Source organism: Eleutherodactylus coqui, chromosome 7 (genome assembly GCF_035609145.1).
Source record: "Eleutherodactylus coqui strain aEleCoq1 chromosome 7, aEleCoq1.hap1, whole genome shotgun sequence".
Classification (NCBI taxonomy): Eukaryota; Metazoa; Chordata; class Amphibia; order Anura; family Eleutherodactylidae; genus Eleutherodactylus; species Eleutherodactylus coqui.
This window is the reverse complement of record NC_089843.1, coordinates 223,028,222-223,044,497: the sequence shown is the minus strand read 5'-3', so window position 1 is coordinate 223,044,497 and position 16,276 is coordinate 223,028,222. Positions and strand designations below refer to the sequence as shown.

At 47.2% G+C, this 16,276-nt stretch overlaps 1 protein-coding gene across 2 annotated transcripts in view; it reads right to left on the bottom strand.

The window, feature by feature from the left end:
• Positions 1–16,276, bottom strand: part of LOC136573210 (phospholipid-transporting ATPase IK-like) — a 170,370-nt gene that overhangs the window by 47,765 nt on the left and 106,329 nt on the right. For both annotated transcript variants that reach the window (XM_066574490.1, XM_066574489.1), the window contains 4 exons: positions 13,689–13,845; positions 7,547–7,735; positions 3,038–3,147; positions 904–1,068 (listed from right to left, as the gene is read on the bottom strand). In XM_066574490.1, the coding sequence (XP_066430587.1) occupies positions 904–1,068; positions 3,038–3,147; positions 7,547–7,735; positions 13,689–13,845 (621 nt within the window). The remainder of the gene's footprint in view (positions 1–903; positions 1,069–3,037; positions 3,148–7,546; positions 7,736–13,688; positions 13,846–16,276) is intronic.

Sequence of the window (16,276 nt, the reverse complement as noted above, 5' to 3'; positions counted from 1 at the left end):
GTATAATAGATGACAGGAGAGATCTCTGTACTGACCCCTAATATATCTATATATAGTTATTAGAGCGCCCCCTTGTTACAGTCCTGGGTATAATAGATGACAGGAGAGATCTCTGTACTGACCCCTGATATATCTATACATAGTTATTAGAGCGCCCCCTTGTTACAGTCCTGGGTATAATAGATGATGGGAGAGATCTCTGTACTGACCTCTGATATATCTATACATAGTTATTAGAGCACCCCCTTGTTACAGTCCTGGGTATAATAGATGATGGGAGAGATCTCTGTACTGACCCCTGATATATCTATACATGGTTATTAGAGTGCCCCCGTGTTACTGTCCTGGGTATAATAGATGATGGGAGAGATCTCTGTACTGACCCCTGATATATCTATACATAGTTATTAGAGTGCCCCCTTGTTACAGTCCTGGGTATAACAGATGATGGGAGAGATCTCTGTACCGACCTCTGATATATCTCTACATAGTTATTTGAGCACCCCCTTGTTACAGTCCTGGGTATAATAGATCATGGGAGAGATCTCTGTATTGTCCGCAAAGATACTCTGCAAAGATACGGAACGTCTGTCCAGTACCAAATAAAAAATGTGCTTTGTCCAAGTTTTCTTTTTAAGCCAAAGAATTTTGTGAAGATTATTATGAGTGTAAATGATCTACTTTCTACAGGAAATGCTGCTCACATCTCCACATCATTGTGCAAAGCTCCAGACCGATCACTCATAATGCCTGGGCTTTATTAATGTTGTCCAATGTGTCAGTAAACAATGGTGGCCAGTGTTGGGGGGTCTACACAATATTCAGTAGGTGGTCTTAATCTTCTGGTTGATCAGCGTAGAGCCCTTTAATCACACAGTGAAGCATTCCATGGGTTCCTGTTACCTGTAGGTCGCACTCCATCTCTGCATACACCTTCTCTAGTGCTACCTCCCGATTATTGAGGGTCACGGAGGCCTCGTCACATTTTAGTTTCCAGGTCTTGTAATCCTGTTCTTCTACTTCTCTACAGGCCAAACAAAGTGTCCTGAGGGTCTCCTCAGCAAACTGCTACATGAGAGAAATGGAAAAATGTCAGCTGAATTCGGATTGCAGTAATAATTAGAAGGTATTATTGTCAGCTTTGAGGGGTTTTCTGAGTTGTAGGTTTTTAGTAAAAGGCCTTACGCGTGCAGCAAAATAAGCAACGGCATATACTCTCCTCCCCCGTCTCCTCCCTCCTCCCCGGCATATCCTCTCCTCCCCCATGCCGCTGCTGGGTCCTCCTCTGCTTTATTAACACGCTGCTGTCCTGCCCGGTTTATGGGACGTCACAGGGGCAGGACAGCAGTGAACGAGTGCCTGTCACGTCCTGTAATTAAGCGGGGGCAGCCTGTAAACACAGAGGGGAGGGGAGGCGCGGGACACAGACGGGGAGGCCCGGCGCGGGACACAGACGGGGAGGCCCGGCGCGGGACACAGACGGGGAGGCCCGGCGCGGGACACAGACGGGGAGGCCCGGAGCGGGACACAGACGGGGGAGGCCCGGAGCGGGACACAGACGGGGGAGGCCCGGAGCGGGACACAGACGGGGGAGGGCCGGCGCGGGACACAGACGGGGGAGGCCCGGCGCGGGACTCAGAGGGGGAGGCCCGGCGCGGGACTCAGAGGGGGAGGCCCGGCGCGGGACTCAGAGGGGGAGGCCCGGCGCGGGACTCAGAGGGGGAGGCCCGGCGCGGGACTCAGAGGGGGAGGCCCGGCGCGGGACTCAGAGGGGGAGGCCCGGCGCGGGACTCAGAGGGGGAGGTCCGGCGCGGGACTCAGAGGGGGAGGCCCGGCGCGGGACTCAGAGGGGGAGGCCCGGCGCGGGACTCAGAGGGGGAGGCCCGGCGCGGGACTCAGAGGGGCAGGCCCGGCGCGGGACTCAGAGGGGCAGGCCCGGCGCGGGACTCAGAGGGGGAGGCCCGGCGCGGGACTCAGAGGGGGAGGCCCGGCGCGGGACTCAGAGGGGGAGACCCGGCGCGGGACTCAGAGGGGGAGACCCGGCGCGGGACTCAGAGGGGGAGACCCGGCGCGGGACTCAGAGGGGGAGACCCGGCGCGGGACTCAGAGGGGGAGACCCGGCGCGGGACTCAGAGGGGGAGACCCGGCGCGGGACTCAGAGGGGGAGACCCGGCGCGGGACTCAGAGGGGGAGACACTTCGCCACTTCAACTGGCTGCTGCATCCTTCTGCTGCTTTACATTAAACAAGGCTGTGTCCCAGTCCTAAAATGGCTGCTAGCCCTTCCTCACTGTGTTACATGGGGCTACGCAGCCAATCAGAGCCCTTTTCTGGCAGCCTCCCCATGTTCTGTAAAAGCTCTGTTGACTTCTATCAGCCATCATCAGACAGGTAAGCTCCATCTCGGCTTCTGTAGCAGCAATATAAAAAGGAGTATGCATCATAAGAAGGAACCTTACTGACTGCTGTAAAAAGGCGCATGGATGGTCACTAAGAGTTTAATAAAGGTCCTATACGATGGTTCAAAGACCTTCACCCTCTATTATTCTACAGGCTCTCCTGGACGTCTGGGGGTTGAGAACGTAACCCCTCTTAGTAAGTACAGATTCCCATCACTATTCATCACCGTATCACATTGACCATTATTATAGCGGTTCTTCCTCCAGCCCCGTCTCCGTTTTTTCTAGTCATTAGTATAAGGTATGTGGGTTTGCTTGTTGACCGAGGCTGCTGGTTCTTGAGGGAAGAGGACCAACCTTTTTTGTCCAAGGGACACCTGTGTTCACTTCCTAGTTGGATGAAGTGTGGTACAAATACCTGGGGAGTTCCAACCCCTTTTTATCTCCATCTCTGTGGCCGCAGGAGGAGTTTTTTCATTGCATATTTCTGTGTGGTGATTGGTGGGCATGGACAGAAGAGAAATTAGACAACGAGCTCCGGACTGAGACTGGAGTCGTGTACAGTGATGTGTGGGGAAGAAAGGTGTGAATAAGGTCATGCGGCCCTCCGAGGCTGGTAGACCGCTAAAGAAAACTTACATCCAACACGTCTATAAAAGTTTCTGTATGACAGCTGGGGTCCAAGCGCTGTAAGATGACACAATCTGCTCCTTTGGTATACAGCTTTATCTTTCCCTCTTCATTTTGTACTGAAAAATATCACAAACAGTTAATACAAAATTAGAGCAAAAAGAGGAGGAGATGTTTCTGTCATCTGTATATATAAAGGCGAAAGCCCTCACTGACTGACTGACTTGCCACTGATTCTCTAGCTTCCCAGTGTCGTATGAACGTGAAATTTGGCACAACCATTCCTTAGGTCCCAAATACAAAAAGTAAAGGGGTCACAACTCAATTATCAATGCTAATTGCAAAAGTAAGTGCACCCCTATGTAATGAAACTTCCTGGGGTCATACAAACTTGAAGATTTGGCAGGACCATTCTTTAGGTCCTACATAGGAAAAGTAAAGGGGTCACAACTGGATTATTCAATGCCAAGTGCACAAGTAAGTGCACCCCTATGTAATGTAAATTCCTGGTGTTGTACAAACTTAAAATTTGCCACAACCATTCTAATAGGAAAGGTAAAGAGCTCGCAACTTCAATATACAATTCTGAGCGCGAAAAATTGAAAATCCGCAATATATGAGATAGCTCAGAAATGATAAAGCCTTGGGAAATGTTTGTATACTGAGGAGAATCTACCTCACCTCTATGTGTATATACTGAGGAGAATCTACCTCACCTCTATGTGTATATACTGAGGAGAATCTACCTCCCCTCTATGTGTATATACTGAGGAGAATCTACCTCACCTCTATGTGTATATACTGAGGAGAATCTACCTCCCTTCTATGTGTATATACTGAGGAGAATCTACCTCCCCTCTATGTGTATATACTGAGGAGAATCTACCTCCCCTCTATGTGTATATACTGAGGAGAATCTACCTCCCCTCTATGTGTATATACTGAGGAGAATCTACCTCACCTCTCTGTGTATATACTGAAGAGAATCTACCTCACCTCTATGTGTATATACCGAGGAGAATCTACCTCACCTCTAGGTGTATATACTGAGGAGAATCTACCTCACCTCTGTGTGTATATACTGAGGAGAATCTACCTCCCCTCTATGTGTATATACTGAGGAGAATCTACCTCACCTCTGTGTGTATATACTGAGGAGAATCTACCTCCCCTCTATGTGTATATACTGAGGAAAATCTACCTCCCCTCTATGTGTATATACTGAGGAGAATCTACCTCACCTCTATGTGTATATACTGAGGAGAATCTACCTCACCTCTGTGTATATACTGAGGAGAATCTACCTCCCCTCTATGTGTATATACTGAGGAAAATCTACCTCTCCTCTATGTGTATATACTGAGGAGAATCTACCTCACCTCTATGTGTATATACTGAGGAGAATCTACCTCACCTCTATGTGTATATACTGAGGAGAATCTACCTCACCTCTATGTGTATATACTGAGGAGAATCTACCTCACCTCTGTGTGTATATACTGAGGAGAAACTACCTCCCCTCTATGTGTGTATATACTGAGGAGAATCTACCTCCCCTCTATGTGTATATACTGAGGAGAATCTACCTCACCTCTATGTGTGTATACTGGGGAGAATCTCCCTCACCTCTATGTGTATATACTGAGGAGAATCTCCCTCACCTCTATGTGTATATACTGAGGAGAATCTACCTCACCTCTATGTGTATATACTGAGGAGAATCTCCCTCACCTCTATGTGTATATACTGAGGAGAATCTACCTCACCTCTATGTGTATATACTGAGGAGAATCTACCTCACCTCTATGTGTATATACTGAGGAGAATCTACCTCCCCTCTATGTGTATATACTGAGGAGAATCTACCTCACCTCTGTGTGTATATACTGAGCAGAATCTACCTCACCTCTATGTGTATATACTGAGAAGAATATACCTCACCTCTGTGTGTATATACTGAGGAGAATCTACCGCCCCTCTATGTGTATATACTGAGGAGAATCTACCTCCCCTCTATGTGTATATACTGAAGAGAATCTACCTCCCCTCTATGTGTATATACTGAAGAGAATCTACCTCACCTCTATGTGTATATACTGAGGAGAATCTACCTCCCCTCTATGTGTATATACTGAAGAGAATCTACCTCACCTCTATGTGTATATACTGAAGAGAATCTACCTCACCTCTATGTGTATATACTGAGGAGAATCTACCTCACCTCTATGTGTATATACTGAGGAGAATCTACCTCCCCTCTATGTGTATATACTGAGAAGAATCTACCTCCCCTCTATGTGTATATACTGAGGAGAATCTACCTCACCTCTGTGTGTATATACTGAGGAGAAACTACCTCCCCTCTATGTGTATATACTGAGGAGAATCTACCTCACCACTATGTGTATATACTGAGGAGAATCTACCTCCCCTCTATGTGTATATACTGAGGAGAATCTACCTCACCTCTATGTGTATATACTGAGGAGAATCTACCTCCCCTCTGTGTATATACTGAGGAGAATCTACCTCCCCTCTGTGTGTATATACTGAGGAGAATCTACCTCACCACTACGTTTATATACTAAGGAGAATCTACCTCACCCCTATGTGTATATACTGAGGAGAATCTACCTCACCTCTGTGTGTATATACTGAGGAGTATCTACCTCACCTCTATGTGTCTATACTGAGGAGAATCTACCTCACCTCTATGTGTATATACTGAGGAGAATCTACCTCACCTCTATGTGTATATACTGAGGAGAATCTACCTCCCCTCTATGTGTATATACTGAGGAGAATCTACCTCACCTCTATGTGTATATACTGAGGAGAATCTACCTCACCTCTATGTGTATATACTGAGGAGAATCTACCTCCCCTCTATGTGTATATACTGAGGAGAATCTCCCTCACCTCTATGTGTATATACTGAAGAGAATCTACCTCACCTCTATGTGTATATACTGAGGAGAATCTACCTCACCTCTATGTGTATATACTGAGGAGAATCTACCTCCCCTCTATGTGTATATACTGAGAAGAATCTACCTCCCCTCTATGTGTATATACTGAGGAGAATCTACCTCACCTCTGTGTGTATATACTGAGGAGAAACTACCTCCCCTCTATGTGTATATACTGAGGAGAATCTACCTCACCACTATGTGTATATACTGAGGAGAATCTACCTCCCCTCTATGTGTATATACTGAGGAGAATCTACCTCACCTCTATGTGTATATACTGAGGAGAATCTACCTCCCCTCTGTGTATATACTGAGGAGAATCTACCTCACCTCTACGTTTATATACTAAGGAGAATCTACCTCACCCCTATGTGTATATACTGAGGAGAATCTACCTCACCTCTGTGTGTATATACTGAGGAGTATCTACCTCACCTCTATGTGTCTATACTGAGGAGAATCTACCTCACCTCTATGTGTATATACTGAGGAGAATCTACCTCACCTCTATGTGTATATACTGAGGAGAATCTACCTCCCCTCTATGTGTATATACTGAGGAGAATCTACCTCACCTCTATGTGTATATACTGAGGAGAATCTACCTCACCTCTATGTGTATATACTGAGGAGAATCTACCTCCCCTCTATGTGTATATACTGAGGAGAATCTCCCTCACCTCTATGTGTATATACTGAGGAGAATCTACCTCACCTCTATGTGTATATACTGAGGAGAATCTACCTCACCTCTGTGTGTATATACTGAGGAGAAACTACCTCCCCTCTATGTGTATATACTGAGGAGAATCTACCTCACCACTATGTGTATATACTGAGGAGAATCTACCTCCCCTCTATGTGTATATACTGAGGAGAATCTACCTCACCACTATGTGTATATACTGAGGAGAATCTACCTCCCCTCTATGTGTATATACTGAGGAGAATCTACCTCACCTCTATGTGTATATACTGAGGAGAATCTACCTCCCCTCTGTGTATATACTGAGGAGAATCTACCTCCCCTCTGTGTGTATATACTGAGGAGAATCTACCTCACCTCTACGTTTATATACTAAGGAGAATCTACCTCACCCCTATGTGTATATACTGAGGAGAATCTACCTCACCTCTGTGTGTATATACTGAGGAGTATCTACCTCACCTCTATGTGTCTATACTGAGGAGAATCTACCTCACCTCTATGTGTATATACTGAGGAGAATCTACCTCACCTCTATGTGTATATACTGAGGAGAATCTACCTCCCCTCTATGTGTATATACTGAGGAGAATCTACCTCCCCTCTATGTGTATATACTGAGGAGAATCTACCTCACCTCTATGTGTATATACTGAGGAGAATCTACCTCACCTCTATGTGTATATACAGAGGAGAATCTACCTCACCTCTATGTGTATATACTGAGGAGAATCTACCTCCCCTCTATGTGTATATACTGAGGAGAATCTACCTTTTTTTAATCTTTGTAAAAAATTCACTTATTCCATGTGATAGCATTATAATCATAAATAGATTTACCTAAAATGGACATCCGTTTGCGAATGGAGTCGAAGTCCAAAAGGGCCAGAATGCTGTAAGTTCTCTCTTTACCCATTTCAATTACCGTAATCGAGTCTTGAGTGCGGGACCGGAAAACATACCCAAAGTTTCTAGCAGCAGTCACTAGGGCTTCTTCATCAGGAGAGGCGGCTTTGTAGACCAAGAGTCCTTGTGAAGCAGAAATCATGACAATAAAGGCTACACAGACGTAGAAATCATCTCTTATGTTCTTACAAAATATGCAGATCAAGTCTGAAGCGCAGAGGATGAACCAGATAGGTCAGGATTTAGGGGTTTAGGTCATGAGAAGAAAGGATTTAGGGGTTTAGGTCATGAGAGAAGAAAGGACATTTTGTTCTTAGGTTTAGTACAAACCCAACCCTCAGGATGGGACTGCCAAGAAGGTATACATTGTATGTCCATTATTAAAGGATATCAACTATATGACCAATTAATTAAGAAAAAGTCCCACTTTTAATGGCCAGACAGGTGATAAAATAAAAGAGACCACATATTGACCTGTCTTCGGCCCCCCAGGATCCAGCTGGCCGTCTCCTGCTGCCACGTGCCCCACCACCAGAAGTTAGGTAAGCGCTGCAGCTAGTCAGAGGCCGCAGTGTCACGGTCATGAACTCCTTTGCAGCATGGCGCCCGGGGTGTGAGCGCTGATGCCAGGAGCCTGGAAGGTGACTGTCAGTAACTGTCCGTGGTGGAGGATGGGGATGAGGCAATGGGAGCTGGTCGGTTGGGTCCCGGAGGAGCAAAGACTGGTGAGTATGCAGTCTTTATTATTGTATCTCCTGGCCGGCTGTTATTTTTTTTTCTTTTTCTCACACATCCCCTTTAACCCTTTCCAATCCAATTTATATCCTGGTTTTCCTAGGGGGCTTACTCTTTTTCTGCCGTTATATAACGGCGCTATCTGCTGGCTAAAGCCAGTACTGCATGAGGTGACACGTTGGATAGGCTCCGACAGCAGAGAGACTGGCAATATACAGTAAGAGAACCCCGACGGACGTCTTCCAACATCGGAACTGTACAGCCTTAAATCATAATGTCTTCAGACGTGAGACAGTGGATTGGAAAGGGTTAAGGACCTTTTACACAGGCAAATGTCCACCCGATCATTTGCCTGTATGAAGGAGTCCCCATTCACCAGACCTGATCGCATCTTTTATGCTGCACCAAAAATCATCTGCTTTGGGTAGCACATCAACCTGTGTAAACAGCAATGTACGTGCCAGAATTATGGCGCTCAGTAGGAAACGGACTAAGAGCATTTTTTTCCTAATCATTTCGAGTTTTTCCTGCCTACTTTCATAAAAAAATAAAAAGATCATATCTAATGACATCGCTATCTGTGGGTTGTTTTTTGTAGTACAGGTTGTTTTTTTAATGTACCATATAATGTACTGAAAAGCTTTTAAAACTTTCTAAGTGGAGTTAGAATTTAAAAAAAGCTGCAATTCCGCCATTTTGGGGGGAGGTGGGGTGTCCTGTTTTTCCAGCGCACATACTGCAGCACATAATGACCTAACTGTTATTGCTGCATGCATGAGGTTCTGGATGGGATTCCCTCATCTGTTGGTGTGAACAGTGTCATGTTCTATTTGTATGCCGTTTACCATCTATAGCGTGCCAGGCCCCTAGGCCCCTCGCTCGTAGGCAGGACTCCCTGGGTAGTTGTTTTGTTCGAGTAGGGACTCACCAGACAATGAGGACCCTTGTCGTGGCTCATGAGCTTAAGTATCTTGGCCAAAATACGAACCAATACCTTGTAGATACTTTAGCTATTCCTATTGGTATTTTAGGTAAGTGCTTTGGTGTTTGTCAGTCATTGTTTGATGTCTGCCCGTTAGTCCCGTTTGCTATTCACACAACACACGCATACGCAGAAGGAATAGCTAAAGTACGTACGAGCCTGGGAGAATGGCACCAAAGAGGAGTTCCTCTCTACATGCACTAAATGGTCCCAATTTGATCACATTAGTATTTATGGTTTTGCTTGATTACTGATGGCCGTCTGCTGTCTCAGAGGTGGGCTCTTCTATCTACTTCTGATTGTGTCTAAACAAGCCCATATTAACGCTTTTCACATGATTATATACATTGTATGCTAATAGTTCACTTTGTGTTTACAAAATTGAAATATGCATAAACTTTTGTAAAAATTAAAAATAAAGATTTAGGGGTAAAAAATAGAGATGATCGAAGCTTGATGCTCGTTCGAGAATTGGGGTACTCGAGATGCTCGTTACTCGAGTCGAACACCACGCGGTACTCGAATCAATTCAATTTCCTTCCCCGCATGTTTAGCGTCATTTTCTAGCCAATAGACATGCAGGGAAGGCATTACCACTTCCTGCTGTGACGTGCCAACCCTATCCCACCCCACAGTAGTGAGTGGCTGGGCCGATCAGGTGACCGCCGAGTACTTAAACTGGTCCCACCCGCTGCTCGCCTCAGACGCACGCTGGCAGAGGTTAGGGAAAGTGCTGCTGCTGATATAGGGAAAGTGTTAGAGTAGGTCCTGTCTTCAAGAACCCTAACGGTCCTTCTTAGGGCTACTCCTCATCGTGTGCATTACTGTTGTGGCTGGCTGGGAGCAGTAGTGCACCATTTTTTTTTTTAAGCATCTCGGGCTGTGCAGGCCATTTCAGCTATAGCGTTCTCAGTCTGCAGTGTATTACGCAGAGTTTAGGGACAGAGCTGCCTATATAGGGAAAGTTTTACAGGACTCCTGATCCTCTGTGCAAGAACCCCAACGGTCCTTCTTAGGGCTACATCTCACAGTGTGCATTATAGTTGTGGTTGGCTGGGAGCAGTAGTGCACCAATTTTTGTATTACACATCTAGGCCTGTTCCCAGCCTTTCAGTAATAGCGTTCTCAGCCTGCAGTGCATTACACCGAGGTAGTTTAACACCAAACTATTTCAGCTCTGCCGCTGTGCAGAGCGTCTCACAATACCCTTTCCTTGGTGGGGTTGAGATCGCCGCAGTTACCAGCACTATCCACTGGCTTTAGAGTCTTCTCCCCCGCCATACAGCCTCTCTTATCTACAAGTCTCTGCGAGCAGTAAATTACCCCTAGGTATCAGCGCAAGACAGCGGGTTACTCTTTTCAAGTCACAGCATAGAGCCTCCGCTATCTACAAGTCTCTGTGTGCGGTGAATTAAGGCCCACTTATCAGCGCTGTACAGTGAGGTAATTTATTTGGGCCCTGCTCTATTCTTAATCCACCATGATAAGGAATAGGGGTAAGGGTCTAGGACGTGGATGTGGACGGGGACGTCCAAGTGAGGGTGTGGGCACAGGCCCAGTTCCTGGTCCAGGTGAATCACAGCCGGCTGCTACGGGATTAGGAGAGAGGCAAGTTTCTGGGGTCCCCAGCTTCATATCCCAATTTGCGGGTCCGCGTGGTAGACCTTTATTACAAACAGAGCAGTGCGAGCAGGTCCTGTCGTGGATGGCAGAAAACGCGTCCAGCAATGTATCGACCACCCAGTCTTCTACGCAGTCCACTACTCCCAGCCTAGGGACTGCAACTCTGAATCCTATGGCTGCTGCTCCTCCTTCCCATCAGCCTCCTCACTCCATGAAAATAACATATTCTGAGCAGACAGACTCCCAGGAACTGTTCTCGGGTCCCTGCCATGAGTGGGAAAAAATGGTTCCTCTCTCACTTGAGGAGTTTGTCGTGACCGATGCCCAACCTTTGGAAAGTTCCCGGAGTTCGGGTGATGAGACTGGGGACTTCCGGCAACTGTCTCGAGAGCTTTTTGTGGATGAGGATGATGAGACACAGTTGTCTGTCAGTGAGGTAGTAGTAAGGGCAGTAAGTCCGAGGGAGGAGCGCACAGAGGATTTGGAGGAAGAGCTTCTGGATGATGAGGTGACTGATCCCACCTGGCTTGCTAAGCCTACTGAGGACAGGGCTTCAGAAGGGGAAGCAAGTGCAGCAGCAGGACAGGTTGAAAGAGGGAGTGGAGTGGCCAGGGGTAGAGGCAGGGCCAGAGCGAAGAATCCCCCAACTGTTTCCCAAAGCACCCCCTCGTGGCAAGCCTTCGTGCAGGTGTTCAAAGGTGTGGATGTTTTTTTGTGAGAGCGCGGACGACCAACGAACAGTGGTGAGCAACCTGTGTCGCACCAACATCAGCTGGGGAGCCACCACTACCAGCCTCACCACCACTAGCATGCGCAGGCATATGATGGCCAAGCACCCCAGAAGGTGGGACGAAGGCCATTCACTGCCTCCAGGTCACACCACTGCCTCTTCCCCTGTGCCACAACCTGGCACACAGATCCAATCCCCCCTTCCAGGACGCAGACACACCCTCACCTCCACTGTCCTCCACTCCATCCAGCAATGTCTCTCAGTGCAGCGTTCAGCTGTCGCTAACACAAGCGCTGGAGCGAAAGCGCAAATACGCCGGCACCCACCTGCAAGCACAAGCTTTAAACGTGCACATTTCCAAATGAATCAGCCTGGAGATGCTGCCATACAGGCTTGTGGAAACGGAGGCACTACTCAGTCCCTCGTCGCCACTATTTTTCCTGGTGTGCTGTCCCCACCCTACACCAGCACGTCTCCCGCAACATAAATCGTGCCCTCACCAACGCAGTTACTGGGAAGGTCCACTTAACCATGGACACATGGGCAAGCACTGGCGGGCAGGGCCACTATATCTCCCTGACGGTACATTGGGTGAATTTGGTGAAGGCTGGGACTGAGTCAGAGCCTGGGACCGCTCACGTCCTACCCACACCCAGAATAGCGGCTCCTACATTGGTGCGGGTATCTGCGGCGTTTTATGCCACCTCCTCTAAACCCTCCCCCTTCTCCTCCTCCGCCACCTCTACCTCTCAATTAAGAAGTGTGAGCACGTCGCCAGCAGTCGGTAGCACAGCAGTGGGCAAGCGTCAGCAAGCCGTGCTGAAACTAATCAGCTTAGGTGACAAGAGGCACATGGCCCCCGATCTGTTGCAGGGTCTGACAAAGCAGACAGACCTCTGGCTTTCACTGCTGAGCCTCCAACCGGGCATGGTCGTGTGTGACAACGGCCGTAACCTGGTGGCGGCTCTGCAGCTCGGCAGCCTCACACACGTGCCATGCCTTGCCCACGTCTTCAATCTGGCGATTCAGCGGTTTCTGAAAAACTACCCCCACTTGTGTGACCTGCTCGGCAAGGTGTGCCGTGTCTTCGCACATTTCCACAAGTCCACAAGTCCACCGCGGATGCTGCCACCCTGAGGACCCTGCAGTGTCGGTTTCAGCTGCCAGAGCACTGACTGCTGTGCAACGTGCCCACACGCTGGAATTCTACGCTGCACACGTTGGCCAGGCTGTACGAGCAGCGTACAGCAATAGTGGAATACCAGCTGCAACATGGGCGGCGGAGTGGTAGTCAGCCTCTGCAATTCTTTACTGAGAAGTGGGCATGGATAGCAGATATCTGCCAGGTCCTCGGAAACTTTGAGGAGTCTACCCAGATGGTGAGCGATGATGCGGCCATCATTAGCGTTGCCATTCCGCTGCTTTGCCTGCTGAGAAGTTCGCTGCTAAGCATAAAGGCAACGCTTTGCGGTTGGAACAGGAGGTGGGGGATGACAGTATGTCGCTTGATAGCCAGACCACCCTCATGTCTATATCTCAGCACGTTTTGGAGGAGGAGAGGGAGGGGGAGGAGGAAGAGGAGGAGAGGGAAGAGACAGCTGGCCACACTGCAGAGGGTACCCATGCTGCTTGCCTCTCATCTGTTCAGCGTGCATAGGCTGAAGAGGAGGAGGATCCTGAAAGTCATCTTTTTAGTGAGGACAGCAATGTGTTGCGTACAGGTACCCTGGCACACATGGCTGACTTCATGTTAGGCTGCCTTTCCCGTGACCCTCGCGTTAAACGCATTCTGGCCAACACGGATTACTACTCTGATTTTATTTTACAAAACTTTTTTTCTTTCTTCATTTAACGAGGGACCTTCAATCTTCCAGTCCAATTTTTCTATTAGTAATATGCTGGTATGAATGTGACTAAACACAGATAACACATACTAAAAATATAGGAGGTTAATCTCTGAATTCGAATTGGTGGTAAGATAAGCTTCTAAGAGCATAACGACATACCTTCATTATTATCTACCATAACTGTATGGCACAGAGCTATGGCCCTAAAGAAATCATGCAACAACGGATCTTGGCTGCCACAGATTTCTTCACACAAGGACTGGTCATAGAAGCGGAAGGATGGGTCTGCGGACTTATTCCAAGCGAAGCTGACTTCCTGTAGAAGAAGATATTTTAAAGTTGTCCATTGACAATATAAGACATCTTACTGCACAAACTTAAAAATGCTGAAAATAGACCAATCCTGAAAGAATACACAATAAATAACAGCAGCGTAATAGCAAAATCATATAGGAGATAAAACTATATAAATCCCCTCCCTCGGGTTATAATACTTTGAACTTGCATTGGATTACTCTCCTCCATTGTCGCCCGACACCACACAGAAGAGCTGCGGTCCACGGAGGGAGCAGACCCCGGCGGCCATCTTCAGCAGGTAAGTATGAAGACGCCGGACCGCCGGGATTCAGGTAAGCGCTGAGCGGTTTGTTTTTTTAACCCCTGCATCGGGGTTGTCTCGCGCCGAACGGGGGGGGGGGGGGGGGGGGTTAAAAAAAAAAAAAACCCGTTTCGGCGCGGGACAACCCCTTTAATGCTATCTGGTGTGTCACAACTTAAACAGATGAATATACTGTATGAAGATATATTTTATGTGTTTGAGCAATGATTATCGCTCCTCCTCACTCATGTCCGCCTGGCATACACCTGGTTGCATCGGGAACTGGCTGCTCTGACGGATGTGCAGTTGACCAATGATGAAGCCTTGAACCTGGGTGAAGCCCCGCCCCTCACACAATCACCAGTTGGAACAGATCGTGTCAGCATTGTATCAGCTGTGACCAACAATTATCTCTACATTTAACTGCTGATGTATGGACTTTGGTGTGAAACTGAAAATAGCAGAAATAGTGCTATAGTGAGAAATATTGTGGAAGACTCGTCTAAGCCCGCAGATTACTTCACATTGTAAGAAAGAAAGAAAAATGGAGGGGGGCGGGGGGCGAAGAACAGGGTAAATTCTAACCTGAAAGCATTCAGCTTCCGTCTCACTCTCAGTGAGGACCACCAGAGTCGCCAACGTCCAAGTCCGAGGCCGCAACAACCAATTATTGTAGAAAGAATGCAATGAAACACAAGACACCGGGTATAGAGCTCCACATCTACACCACATATTGTGACTAGCAACTGAATCAACTATGGTCTCTGATCCAGTGTTCACCGGGGGTTCCAAATCTGCATAAATCTATTGTGTGAATTTTTTGACCAACTCGAGAGTTCCTCTAAATTATAAATTAGGTCCACCTTCTCTCTCCATTGGGCTAGGGAGGGAGGAGTTTTTTGAAGCCAAAATAGAGGGATCTAGGCCTTTGCTGTATCTATCAAAAGAGCAATCAACCTGTTTTTCAAGGGGTGAAATCTGGAGGAGGGCCTCCAGAGGAAAATCATATCCACTGTAATAGACAGACCTGGGGCAAGGCTCCTCATGACCTTGTCCACATCCCTCCAAAAAATGGCAATAATCGAGCCATCCCACCAGATATGCATATAGGATCCTACTGCTGCATCACATCTCCAGCACCTATCATGGGGGGCCATAGAGCATATAGGCATAGAGCCATTGTGGGGTTTTATACCACCACACTAAAAGTTTGTAGTGACTCTCCTGTAAAAGAATACATGGGGAAAATCTGTAGGTGGTTCTCAAAATTATTTTCGAATCATCAGAGGAAAGGGATATATTCAGTTCCTTCTCCCATGAGATAGAGGAGCTTGTAACTCTCCTACCACTACTCCTAATAATCATCTTCAAATACTCGCTACTGCGAGGTCATCGGGAATCTCCATTAATTTATAGAAAGCTTGCAGTGGCTTAATCAGGCAGGGCCTGGGAGCTAAAGAATCACAAAGTCCATCCCAAGTCTCGCACGAGCCCCTCATTAGTGAATTAAACTTGCTGGATCTATATTTGATCTTAACTGGGAACCAAAGGTCCTCCCAGAAGGGTATCTCCATATGAATCCGCCACTAAAAAGTACAATAGCGGAATCCTGGTGGGATGAGTCAATTGCATCCAGCTTGATAAAAGTCGTGGACGCAAAGCAAATCAATCACCCCTTCTGAGCACCAACTTATCATTAGACTATAAGCCAAGCATGGTCTCCTCTGCCTCCAGACATATCCCGGGAACACCATATGTAGGGTCATAAAGAAATTCTTAAGCAGGTGAATTGGGAGCATATGGAGTTTATATAGGACTAGCTGATATACCCGGCTTCGCCCGAGTTAATTTGGTACTGGTGTTTATCTGGTGTTCACACAGAAAATCTTCTGAAGTCGTGGTTACTTTAGAGATACCGGGAAAAAAATATGTTCACCATTTTGCATAGTTCTCTGCGTTACCCAAGAAACACCACGTGGAGGTAACCATGCGACATTTCCTTTATATAAAATGACATCGGGAAGTGAGAGAATTAGATTACATATGTAAAATTTGGACGCTAATGCTTTTGTGCTTAGAATTGAATAATCGAGTTGGGACCCATTAGCTTTTCCTATTTATGACATAATCAATGCTCGGGCCAAATTTC